At 51.8% G+C, this 13121-nt stretch overlaps 1 protein-coding gene across 1 annotated transcript in view; it reads right to left on the reverse strand.

Moving 5' to 3' along the window:
- Positions 1-13121, reverse strand: part of TBCD (tubulin folding cofactor D) — a 163741-nt gene that overhangs the window by 63772 nt on the left and 86848 nt on the right. The window contains exon 14 of the mRNA XM_035025692.1: positions 9072-9228. Within this exon, the coding sequence (XP_034881583.1) occupies positions 9072-9228 (157 nt within the window). The remainder of the gene's footprint in view (positions 1-9071; positions 9229-13121) is intronic.

The raw sequence follows: 13121 nt of genomic DNA on the forward strand, positions 1-13121 counted from the left end.
CTCCAAAACCCTGGGACATCCCATCGGCACATCCACATTTCCCAGCTCTTCCAGCCTAAACAACGACCTCCTAAATCCAACCAATCCCTCCAGCTGCTCCACGTCTCTCAATACCGAGTGGAAACGGATCAATGCCCCTGGTCCAGATGTCCAGGCGCTGACCCCAGAACCTGCAAACATGCGGCATTACCCGGCAGAGGGCAGTTAAGGCTGCAGGTGCTGGTCAGGGAGGCTACACCGATAGACCCCGCACAGTCACAAAGGCCCTGGGACTGGAAGCAGGAGGCAGAGGAGCCCCGAGAGACACAGCCTGAGGACTTGCCCCGAAGCTGCCATCTGTGAAGGTGGACGAAGGGCCACAAACCAAGGAACATGGCAGCCTCTAGAAGCTGGACGAGGAACGGATTCTCCCCCGGAGCCTCCAGAGGGAACCCGCCCTGCCGATACCTTGGTTCTAGCCCACTGAGACCTGAGTCAGACAAGTGACCTCCACACCCACACTGCGAAATCCTCCTGTGTAGTAAGAATGAAGCATCACCTCATGAGAAAACCCAGGTGAAGCTACGTGCCTTTTGCTAAACGGGAAGTCCACATATTCTATGTGTCCATACAGAAGACATTTAGAAAGGCAAAACTATAGGGTGCAAAGCCAGTGTGGTGGTGGCCAGGGGGCAGGGTGGCTAACGACCCAGGGCAGAGTGGGGGACGCAGGAAAGACAGAACTTCTGCTTGGGATCGTACCTGTGGCACCCAACTCTGAATCTGCCAAAACCCACAGAACGGTGCACAGAGGAGGGAACTTCACTGCAGCAAATGTCAAGGACCCATCAGAAGTGGGGACCGACAGTCAAGGGAAGGCGCCTGTTACACAGAGCAGCACCACAGCAGGGGCCAGCTTGTGGAACCCTCGACAGGGCAGGTGAGGAGATGTGCTCCTCACAGGCTGGGTGGGCTAGCAGCTCTGGAACCACTGCACGTGGACGAGTAAAGACACAGCCGAGAACGAGAGCCAGGAGGAGGGAGAGGGAGCAGGAGAGAGAGCTGGGACAGCTGGGCTGGCATTGCAAGGTCCACACCGACGCAGGGACTCGGGCTGGAGGCACACTTGGTTGGCATTCGTGTATCAGAGTGTAAGCAGAGTCCAGGTCTCAGATCTCAACACAAACCCCTGGCAGCAGCTGATGTCAGGGCTGGGCCAAGGGAACAAAAGATAAGCCTGGAGAATCCTGTCATGCTAGAAAGTGAGAAAGAATTCAAAAAAATAAAAGTCTGAGTCCCGTTGAAAGGACACAGCAGCCAACATGAAACCACTCCCAATGGCCAAAGGTAGAGCCATCTGCACAGCATAATCAGCAAGTGTTAGACGACAGGCCCAAGGGTTAAATCCCAAGGGTAAATGAGACCTCCGTGAGCCCACAGACATCAACAGACGATGCAGTGGGTGAAAAGGGGAGAGGGAATGCCTTTTCCTTATGAGAGAACAGCCAAGAGAGCAGCTGCTGGCCGCCATGCACCTGTCGCAGGCAAGACCCACAGACAGGCGTGGACACTGGTGGTCAGAGCAGGGAGCACGTGGTCTCCAGGTGTCCTGGGAACATGCGTCCCGCATCAGTGAAGACAATCCCAGTAGCTTGACAGGCCCCACCTCAACCAGGGGACCAAGGGCAGCATCCCCCACGCTGAGTCTGGGGTGGGCCCTGGCCATGACGCCCCCAACAGCCCACCACCACACACTGGCTGCAGGTGAGATACTACAGGCGTGCATTTCCCACTGTGGGTCCATTTGGAGATAACACGAGGGGAGCTGGTGGGCCCACAGGAGCCTTTCTTACTCTTCCGGAACTCTCTTTTAAGTCTCAAGTTGGTTCAAAATTAAAATTCTGAAAAGCAACTAAACATCTGAAGATTTCAGTGTCTCGGGTCCTTTCACTGGTGAAGCTGAAAATAAATTCAGCAAAACTCTCTCACCAGCTTATTCCCTTTCTCCCCTAAACTCTTGACCGCAAACTACAGCTGAAATGAGATTTAAATAATACTGGACTTAAAAGTAAAGAAAAGTCACCTTCTACTTCCACATTATACTGGCTTTTGTTAATAAAATTGTAAAAATCAATAAACTGATGGAGATATGTTAATGTGATCTCTCAACTAAAACATAACTGCCGTTCTTAACGAAAATATGTGTGGTATGTTATCCTAAATATATTCTCAGAATTAATGGAAATGTCATCACCATAGTTAGGTTTAACAAGAGCTCCTTTATCATAATCCATAAGAATATGTATTCTAGGAAAAGATATTCACCAAGAAATTCTGCTTCAACATCTGACACAAGAAAAATGTAGACTTATAACTTCACTGACTCTGGGCCCAGCCAATACTACCAAAAGTTCATATTTTCTATTGAATTCTTAAAATTTCCTACCAATCTATTTGTCCTAAATTATAACTTTCAAATTATGGAACACTGACTATTGAGGAGAGAAAGGAACGAATGTAGAGAAGAAATGTGAAACCACCCTATAAGCCAGCCAGAACCCCTTTAAAGTTACTGCTACGTCATGGGTCCATTTCAACAATTCCGGGCCCTGCCCACCCATCTGTGGACGCGCCATCCCCACTCAGGGCAGGATGAGCCCACGTCCGGCCAAGCTCTTGTTGGTGCAGCCAAGGCCCCTAAGACAACTCATAGGTTTCGCTTCGTGTCCACCCAGTGCGGGCCTGCAGAGTGTCCTCACAAGGCCAGCCCGACAGGAGAGTGAACCTGCTCTAAGGAGCTGGTGGGGGGGGGAGGGCCCCATGAAGACAGCTTGGCTCCAGGCCTTCAGGCTCGTATTAACAGGTGACTTTGGGAGGTGGCTTCTAGTTTTGCCGTGTATGTGAGCTACTTCCCTTCCTTCCAGCCAGCCCCGTAAAACCACAGCAGGCAGCCGCTCAGGGGGTGGGGGTTCCACACACTTACCTGAGGGCCTCCTGCAGAACAAGACACGTGCTCACGCTGGCCCATGCTCAGCCTCACGTGGGTCAGCAGGACCCAGAGCCTCTAGGTGGGAGGGGAGCTGCAGCGAGGCCCAGCGCGCACCGCACAGCTCCTGCATTGACTGGCCACAGAGCGACAACTCGTCGAGACCATGCGTCACAGAAGCCCCAGAAGGTTCTGTCCCTGAGCAGAACCAAATGTGTGTGGCACACAGTACCCAGCTCGGGGCATGAGATCCCCTGCATCTGTCAGTGAGCACACATTATGGTGTGGAAGGAAGGAAGCTGGCCTCCCACACAGGCGGCCTCTGAGGAGCTGTGCTGGCTGCAGCCTGGGAACCTGACCGCAGGGTCTTGCACACAGCCTCACCTTCAGTCAAGTTACCTTCTGTACTCACAAATAAATGGCTAAAAATATTCCCTGCTTTATCAATATTCTACCAAACTTAACAAAACAAAGGAAAAATACAGCAATGCTTTTAACCAACTACAGACTCTGAGGTTAGTTCAAGAAATCAACTGTGTGGGTAGCTATGTATGTAACCAGTTTCTAATACTGTTCTGATTAAATTTTTAAACTACTCTAATTTCACACTTTCAGAACAAAACTGGCTTACCTAGAAATACTAGCATGTTTCAAACAAACACAGGTCTGGTAATTTTGGCCAAATATAATTATGGAAGCCCCCACAGGCCTGAGGTCCCCTTTCCTCAGCCGGACGAAGCTGAGTGCGTGAGTCACCAGCCCCCCCTCCACACCCAGAAAGGGGACGTGAAGCGCGCTGCCTGCCGGGCCTCAGTCGGGCTGGAACGTGTCTCCGGTGCCTTCACCTGTTTGCTTTCGCTGGAGGAGCCCATATGATACTTTACCAGGATTTCCCAACACAGAGAAGTGGTCCATGTCAAACAGAAAGGGACTTTTCTTTCTTGTCTGCGCCGGGGGGAGCTGCATGCCTCACCTGCACTGAGCCCCAGGCACCTGGTTTTCAGTGGGTACGGCGAAGAGCACATCTCACCCCAAACTCAATTTCTGTTAGCCTGTAGAATGCTTTATAGCCAAAAAAAAAAAAAAAAGCAAAATACACTGTTTTTACCCTAAGTAACACTCATCCTGTCATTCTGAAGTAGAGGAACTTTATAGATCAACACCAGACTAATTGTTTATTATCCATCCATACTGTTTGAAAGTGCAAATCACATCATTTTTTTGAGTAAAATGCAGGACCTGCCCATGACTCAATCTTCCTTCCCTGAGTCGTAGAAGCAAAGCTCACACCAGTTAACAAGGTGGTAAAACACCAGAAACTTCTAAGGCACTTTTATGTCCCAGCAGAGCCACAGTGGAGGCTGAGTGGTGTTTACCAGGCAGACAAGTAAGCGCACTCTGGTCACTAACCACCATTTAACTTTTCTTGAAGAACAAAAGGGTTATCTTCCCTCTGGAAGTCTGCCATTAAGAAACGCTGAGTGAGAACAAGACGTAGCTTTGAGCAATGCTTGCCATTTCCTGATTTTTCAGAACAATCTTGCCCTCGAGGAAGAGATCTGGGACTCTCAATCCCCAGGCCCTGCCCACGCTGCAAGCTGCTTGCTGGGCCTGCTCCACAGGCCGAGTGGGCGCTGGCGCGGGAGGGCCCGGCGGCGGCAGTGATGTCAACAGGGGCTTACAAAAGAGTTTCAGGTGAGGAAATCACTAGAAGGTGATGCGGGCAACAGCCGGCTCCTTTTTCTTTTTCTTCCTGCAAATTAGCTTCTGATGACTGGTGAGAAGGCATTTTACGGATAACACACCATTTGGGCCATTTTAACTTTGTGTTTCACTGTTCCTAAATTACAAGTGGCTTTTCAGGAAGGCCTATTTACTTTTCCACAAAATAATTACTCGGTCTCTTAATCTGTGTATAATGCTTAAGAAAAACGGGTTTTTTAAACTGACCATTTCAAAACATGAATAAATCTACCTAAAAACTGCCTTTCTGATATTTGTTAAGACAGAGAGGGTTGGTGCATATTCACCAAGAGGGAGAGAACCTCCACGTTCCTTCGGGAGGTGAGCCTGTCTCACGGCCGTCCGAGGAGATGAGGGCCATAGACTGACCCTCTCCTTGGGCACCTGCCCTGAGCCCAGGCCCCCTTCTCACGGTTACTACCACCCCAGGTCCTTTCATCAGGCATTCCTACTTCATTTCCACAATTACATTCTGATCTCAACTGTCTACTTTTGCAGGATCCACTGGAGAGTCTGTGAAAGTACAATTAAAGATATCTCGGTTTTATCATGAGCCAGGATTAATGGGTTTAAAAGCTGACAATTAAAATGTGGTCACTTATTACAATCCGACGGAGGCAGGTCTTGAAGGACACACCCCAACCGATACTCCTGGGGCAGGGAGGCGCGCGCCGGCAGCGTCCACCAGGCTCCCCAGCACCATGACTCACCTCCCAGCCCGCCCTCCCGCCCCCGGATGCCCGCAGTCCAGATGGACGGGAAGAGCTGGAGCACAGCTTCCCTCAGAACCTGCCAAACTGGCCCAAAAGCCTGCTGGGCGCGGCTCCAGAGGGCCCATCCAATCCTGGGATGGGCACAGGGAGAGGGGACAAGAGGGGGCCTTTTTCACAGAAACTCCCAGGTAAATTAGGAGAAATCAGGAAGGCGATGAACCAGGAGCCTCCAGCCCCCCTGCTAGCTACTGGTGTCCCTGTGTGTGATCCCAGCAATTACTCGGGCGTGCCCAGGGAGTGAGAGAACCCAACCTCTCTGAGATCGAAGGACACGCTGGAACCCAGGGAGTTTCTGAGGACAGACACTGGCCCCTGCCACAGTCACTGCTCTCTGGTCCTTTACGCTCAGTGAGTCGCTCAAAATGAATCCCAGCTCAGAAAGGTCAGTGTTCTTAACACCCACCTTTACACCCTCCCGACAACCCCAGACAGAAGCTGCGCTTCCCAGACACATGGTGGGGCCCTACAAGACCCCCCCAATGAGACCCCCAAAGAAGGGGCTCAGCTCCACCCTCTCTGCAACAAATAGTCTGCAAAGCCACGCTAACTCCAACGCGGGCAGACTGACCCGGGCAGACTGACCGGTGCAGTCACTGGTCCCTTCAAAGCCCTCTGCCGAGTGTCACCTACCAGGAAGTGAGTCGAGAGACTGGGACCCTCTCATGGTGCAGAGCCAGCTCACTGGACCCCAAGCCTGTCTTTCCTTTTCTAAATAACAGATGGTGACCCTGGAGTAAGATATGCTGGTGCCCCTCTGCCTCCAAACATTTAGAGGCTTTGTATAGGAAGCACACTCCGGAGAAAAGAGCTCACTGGTCACTGTGCAGGCCACCGGCAGGCTGGTCCAAGCGTCCAGGGGCCTGTGACCTGCCCATACCTGGGACCCACAGACTCAGGCTGACCCCCGACTTCTACACCCATGCCACGCGAAGGCCAGGCTTAACATTTATCAACGTCTTCCCATTTGTTGACATTTTGCTTCATAATATCAGAGACCAGTAGCAACAATAAGCTCTGAAGTTGCATAAAGCAAACTTGCCTGTGGCTAGAAAAGCCTCCCTTCCAAAAGCCCAGAGAGCCCTGGCCGAGAACCCTGGGCCCACACGTTAGGGTCGGGACCCCATGGTGCCATAAGAAGTTTTCCCTGAAGTACAGAATGGTGTGCGTGATGGCCACTCATCCTTCTGTATGGCTCTGGACATGGAGAGCTCCTGCTTTCCAGGTGAGCAAAAGCCTCACTCCGGTCCCATTTCCTTTGGCAACCATTTAGCCCTGGGCCCTGCTTTCTCCCATCAGGCTGGACCAAAGAGGGTCCCTGGAGAAAGCAGGGACACAGATTCCTGTGAAGCTTACAGCTCTTAGATAAATGTTAAAGTGAAAAACACGTGTGTTAGGATTGTTTGCACTCTGAAATGGGAACAACCACATATGGAGCCAGATCCCCTTGAAGTGATGCGTGTCTGCTGCCCAGCAGACTGTCGGGACCTGGCAAAGAGGCAGGCCGCGCCCTCGTGCAGAGCTGGGCCTCGGCGTCCGCCTCCAGCACACGCCTGACCCAGCACCTGTCTGCTGCGAGACTCTGGGCAAGTGTCCTGAGCACTGTCCCTTGCTCGTCCTCGATGAAATGGGAAGAACCAGAGCCCCTTCCCAGACCTCACAGCACAAGACAGTACCAACCTAAACAAGTTTGACTGACCGTGACTGACGTCAACAATGAGTACGTTTTTTGCTTTCATTCTCTAGTTACAGAAGAACTTCCAAAAAGTTGAGGGGCAAGAAAGCAGCAGGCAGTGCCTTCCCTCAAGCCAGTTTCCAGTGCAGTGGAGAGCAAGGGCAGCAGGTGGCCAGTGGGGGACAAGGCGCAGGCAGGACCCAGGAGCTGGCAGAGTCTCCCCAAGCAGCCTGGCCCTCGCTGCCCCCTGAGGATCCACCACCAGCCGCGGGCATGGGCGAGTGAGGGACGCCAGTGCAGGCAGCCTCCCTCTGCCCCCTGGGCCTCCTGGCCTCAGGCCAGCTGTTCTGCAGGACAACATCTCTGTAGACCACAGCCCTCTTGCTCCGCCCTGCACTTCCCCAGGTGGACGCAGCTAGGAGGAGCCAGGTCTCTTTATGACTTCCTCGGAAGCACTTTATCTCCCTCAACAGGGATCAGAATCCTCAGGCTCCTCTGGAGGCTTCACTTTGATGTGAGAGTCAAGATTGAGCGATGGAGGCTCCAGCCGCACATCACAGACGGTAAACAGGCCTGAGGCCCCTTTCCTGGCCCTCAAATCCTGGAGACAGGGGACACCAGTGAGAACAGAGTGATGCTCCAGTCCCCAATCCCTCTGCACCCACACGGAGGAGCTGCAGGAGCCGAGACCCTGGCTGACCTCTGAGCTTGCTGCCTGCTGGGCAGGCTGGCAGCTCCTGTGGGCGCCCAGGGACGCCCAAGGCAGATGTTAAGACCTGCAGGGTCTCACGCACAAACCTCAGGGCGGCATCTCCTCAAGAGCTGTGGGAAGGAGCTTCCACGACCCGAGCACCATTCTGAAATCCGTTTCCTAGTAAAAGTTGCCAGGTAAGTATTTCACCTGTGACTAACACAGAGGCTGCCACCGCGCTCAGTGCCCCTCCCCGGCTACTTAAACCACAAGAAGTGGAGACCTGACATTCTTCAAATCAAAGAAACTTATTTCAGTCCAAAGACAGAGTAACAAATCAGAGTACAAAAATTAACTTAAAAATCCACTCTACTAGGAACACATCTGTTTTGCACTTTTCCCAAGCAAAAAAACATCAGATCAGGAAAGTGGGACATGACGTCACAGGTGCTGAGACACCTTCCGGAGGCTCAGCTAGGCACACACAGCAGAAGTCCAAGGGCCGAGGAGCCTGGACGTGCGCTCAGGAGCCCGGGCATGCTGCAGTCCACACAGGGTTCTGGTGGGGTCACGCGCCAGCCGGTTTTAGTCCTTTCACCAGGAAACCAGAGAAAATATATTGTCCCTACCTCACAACCGAGTGCTGATTTTTGTTCCAAAGGCACTGACGATGAAGCATGCTAATAAATGTTGCCTCAAGTGAATTTCAAGGGCAAGTCCATAAAAATTTGAAAATTAAGGCTGGACAAAACGCAGCCCCCTCAATAAAAGCAGCTTCTTCTTGCCGTGCTGCTGAGGCTTCCCCAGGAACTCCTTCCAAGGTGAAGGCTATGGCAGTGAAGTTCCAGAATGTCTCTCAATAGAACACACACATACACACTCAGAAACACAGCTGACCTGATCGAGTCACGAGCTCCCCTCCTGTGCTTCTTCCACACCATCCAAAACACCAATCCCCTTTATCTAAGGATCTGCTAGCCACAGGCCAGCCAAAGCCTCTAGAACATTCCTCCTAAACACTTACCCACAAAAAAGGAACTCCACTCTTGAGCTGCTTCTTTTCTATAGATCACCCTTAAAATTATATCATCAGCTTACTAATACCTATTTCTTATGGGAAAAGTGCCCCACTGGCTGCTTCTCGTGCACAGTGCTGTCAGGAGGCTATGATCCCAGGGAAAACCCCAGCGGCGCATCTGACCCCACCACAACTCTGCCAGACTTTACCTGGAAATGGCGGCCACGAAGGGCTGCAGCTCCTGGGGCTCGTAGGCACGCGCAAAGGCCCAGCACACGTAGCAGGCGGCGTCTCTAACGTTGGTGCCCACGCTGCAGGAACCCCGCTTCTCCTCATAGGTCAGCGCCTTCAGGATCACAGGGACAACTGGGCACAGGAGACAGAGACAGTGAGTACGGGCACCAGAGGCAGGCGCGGTCCAACCCAAAGCCATCTGGTCAGAAAGCAAGCGTTTGGAAGGAAAAGAGAAGTCCACCAGCTCAAATCAGGTGGAAACGTTTTTTAAAAGCTGCCCACAATGACACGAACAAGTGAAAGTGGGTTCAGAACGGCACAGAGATGCCTGGGTTCTGCTGGCCACGGGGACCACAGAAGTGAGACCACTTCTCCTTCTGGCCAGAAGTTAGCGCCTAATGAGCAACCTCGGGGAGGAGAACCCCGGGGTGCAGGGGTCTTAAATCACTCCGTTTCAGAATCGAGAACCAGGATGACAAAGTAAATCAAGCCCAGGGCTACCTCTGTGTTAACTTTAGGAATAATCAAGATAGATTTAATTATCTAAAATATCTGTAATATATGAAATAATTTGAAGTCCATAACAGATTATCTTTCTGTTTCCATTAAAATGAGTAATTCAATACTGCACGTGATTTCTGATGTAAAAATACTAGAGAATTTTAAGATACATGGTAAAAGTATTGGAATGTTTAAATAAAGGAGCTAAAATTTTTGCGTATTTACCTGTTATATTTGTTAGATTCATATATTTCAAGTACTTGGGAAGAGTCTGTTTATTAAGATATGTAAACTACTTCAAAAGAAAGTAAAGTATGTTGCATTCATGCATAGGACTTAAAAAATATAAGAGAATTTAATGTTATGAATGAGCCAATTTTTTAAAAGCCTCTTAAAATGATTATAATAAGAAAATGTGATAGAAAAAAAGCCCAAGAAAAAACTTTAATTTGCAATTCAAAGACAGAATATTAATTTTTTTTAGAAGTCACACTAAATGGGATTTTCTGAAAGGCCATGCTCTAAGTCCCAATTCACTGATCCAAACCAACAACGATGCTGCCATAAAGCCCACTGACAGCTCACCCTGGTGTTTAGAAAGCACTGAAAGTAGAAACCAGTGGGCATCTGTTCCCAGAGGAGACGGAGTGACCGCATGTCCCCGCTGCCAGGCACTGGTGGCGCTTGAGCATAATCACTTCCAGCGAACAACATCCGACCCCGGCCACCGCAGGACCGACAGCAGAAGGGCGGGGGACACGGCCCACACCCTGAGGGGCGATCAGCTGCAGGAGGCCGGAGGGGGGAGCGTGTCATTCTATCAGCGCACACGGCCAGAGCCTCCTGTGTTCCAGCAGCCTCACACCTCAAGTCACGCGTCGCTGACGCAGTGGTGTCCCACCCCGGGGCAGGTGCTTGCTGCAGACGAGCACCACACATTTGTGCAGTCAACGGGTACGGGGACAACGACAGGGATCACCCACTGACAGAAGAAAGAATGAAGCTAAAAGCCAGCGCACCATGTGACCCAAAGGCAGGACAAGAGGGGACCAGCCTCAGCCCCTTGCGCACATGTGTGCCAGGGCCCGCCCAGGATTCGGGCGCCGTCATGAGCCCCTCACTGTACACCTCCCACGTCCCGTCTAACAAGAAGACTAGCAAGGTGACATGCACATGGTCTGAGAAGATGCTCCAGGTCGGGGTTTAAGAAAAATGAAGCAGCAATTTCCTGAACATGTAACTATCATCCTAGAAATTATCTTCCAGGAAAAGGGACCTAGAAATAGCCTTGGGCAAAAAATCAAAAGAAACAACAGTAGGACTGTGAATATCAAACACAAATTTCCCCTCTGCCTTTCTGCATCTAAGGATGTTTGATTAACAAAAATTTACTTAAAATTACGTAAGTATACTCCAGAATAAATTAACAAACAAAAAGCTCAAACACATGGTGTTAGCATTTACACCCCTCTCAGCCAGGAGAGAAGATGGGACGAATCAAGGGCACCTGCACTAGCTGTCCCATGGAGCACAGGGTGCCCGGGCACCAACACCGAGCACGCCAAGGACCCCAAACCTGGAGCCCACCCTCCTGCCGAGTTCTCATTTCCTCAAGCGAGTGGCAACAGGACAGCCATGGGACGTGCCCCTCAAATGCCACAACGGCAGAAAACTGGGCCTCTCTCCCCCGTGTGTCCCACCTCAGTCAGAGGCCACACACACCATTTTCTGGGGGCACAGCTCAGGGCATGGTGGTCATCCCACAGCCGCCCCTCCTCACATCCCCGTCAAGCCGAGGCCCACCCTGCCCACAGCAGCCACACCTCTAGTGAGGACCCCGCCACTCCTCACCCCATTCTTGCCCAGCCCCTCCCCATCACTGCCACACCACCACCCTCTCTCCTCACTTCAGAGCACAGCAGGCTGCCCAAGTGGCTCCCGGGGCTCCCTCTCAAGAGGTCCCAGCACCCCCATGTCTTGCATCTCTCTAGGCCACACTGGAGTGCTGCCTCTCCCCGCTGCAAAGACCCTGGAGCCTTCTCCATGCCAGGCAAACTTTGCTGAGCAGGCTCTGCCTCCATCTCAGCACACCAGAAACTAAGCTCGGTTTTCTGAAAGAACACCCACCAGTCCTCATGAATGTCTAATGAAGATTACCGTTAAGACTCACGGAGCATGTGCAAGTGCCAAAGCAAACGAGAGAGCACTATCACAGCTGCTGTAGATAAAGCAGTTCAATCCAGTTAGTGATTTTTAAATTATTATCTTGAACTAAACCAACTCTGTAATGTTTAAAATGGGTCTTCAGTGCTTCTGCCTGGAAAAATTCCAGGTCACCTGGAACTACTCCTAGTTTTCTAGTGTCATTCACATTCACTTTCCACGCTAACAGGACAGCCCATTCGCGGTCCAACGGACATCAAAACTAATAGGCTGTGGCACCTTCAGGAGGAAAGCACCACATAAAGGCAGTATGACTGCCACACCAGGGTCCCTAAGACCGTCACTGTAGCTCAGCCACCCAGACAGCTCCGGGTAAGGCCGTTCAGCAATTCTATAGCCTGGGGGGAATCTGGATGCTAACTGCTGAGTCCCAATTTACCGGTCCACTGGACAAAATCAATTTCAAGACAGACAACTAGGAGTGACAGTGCCCAGTGCTGTGGATATTGACTTCAGGACTGCTTAGTGCCACCTGCAAGAAGCCCACCTCCACATGGACACAACACCCACCCCAGGTCTGCTCGACCTTGAGGTCACTCCCATCACACCCCCAGGTCTGACCCCCAAGTGAGAGTGGGATGGTTCTCCAAAGCGTCACTTTGTTGACCAGTGAGGTCAGTCAGTATCCCACTAATGGGCCTCCACCACAGCTTGCACCTAGACCATGTCACGGTCTGACCAACATTGTTGGGCAAATCGCCAGCCCAATTAGCGGGTCCAAACTTGGTCCACCTGGCCCACTGTCTCCAGGAGTGGGGAAAGGTCAGCCTGAGTGCTGGCACTCAGGCTCAGCCCTACAGGACAGGGATAGCAGACCAGTGGGGAACGCAGGCCACAGTGACTGCCCCCACACATACACACACACCCTGACTTTATCCCCAGCACCCACACGCCCACGTGCCGTGTCTGAGGACATGCAGGTACTGGACTCTGTCCTCCCGCAGAAACAGGTCAGAGAAGTAGAGGCCCATGCTGCCCGGGCCTTGAGGGGCCTCCCACCAGCAGCACCCACCCGTGTGGACACCTAGCCAAGCTCCACCCAAGTCCTTGGCACAGATGTCTTCGAAGTCTTGAATCTGTCATTCTGCTCAGAAGCCTCTGACGAGCCCTCCCGAACACCAGCAACAGACATCAGCGGCTCACCCTCCAGTGCAGGTGAAGAAGTGGCCGCCAGCAACCAACAAGGGCCTCGATGCTGGACAAGGGCCCACAGAGAAGACGGTGGGGACATTCCCCTCATGATCGCTGGAAGGGGAATCCGATTTGCAGAAAGTAAAACAGTTCAGAAGAGAAACAGTCAG

This window comes from Mirounga leonina, unplaced genomic scaffold, assembly GCF_011800145.1.
Source record: "Mirounga leonina isolate KUSES-001 unplaced genomic scaffold, KU_Mleo_1.0 Mir_197, whole genome shotgun sequence".
NCBI lineage: Eukaryota > Metazoa > Chordata > Mammalia > Carnivora > Phocidae > Mirounga > Mirounga leonina.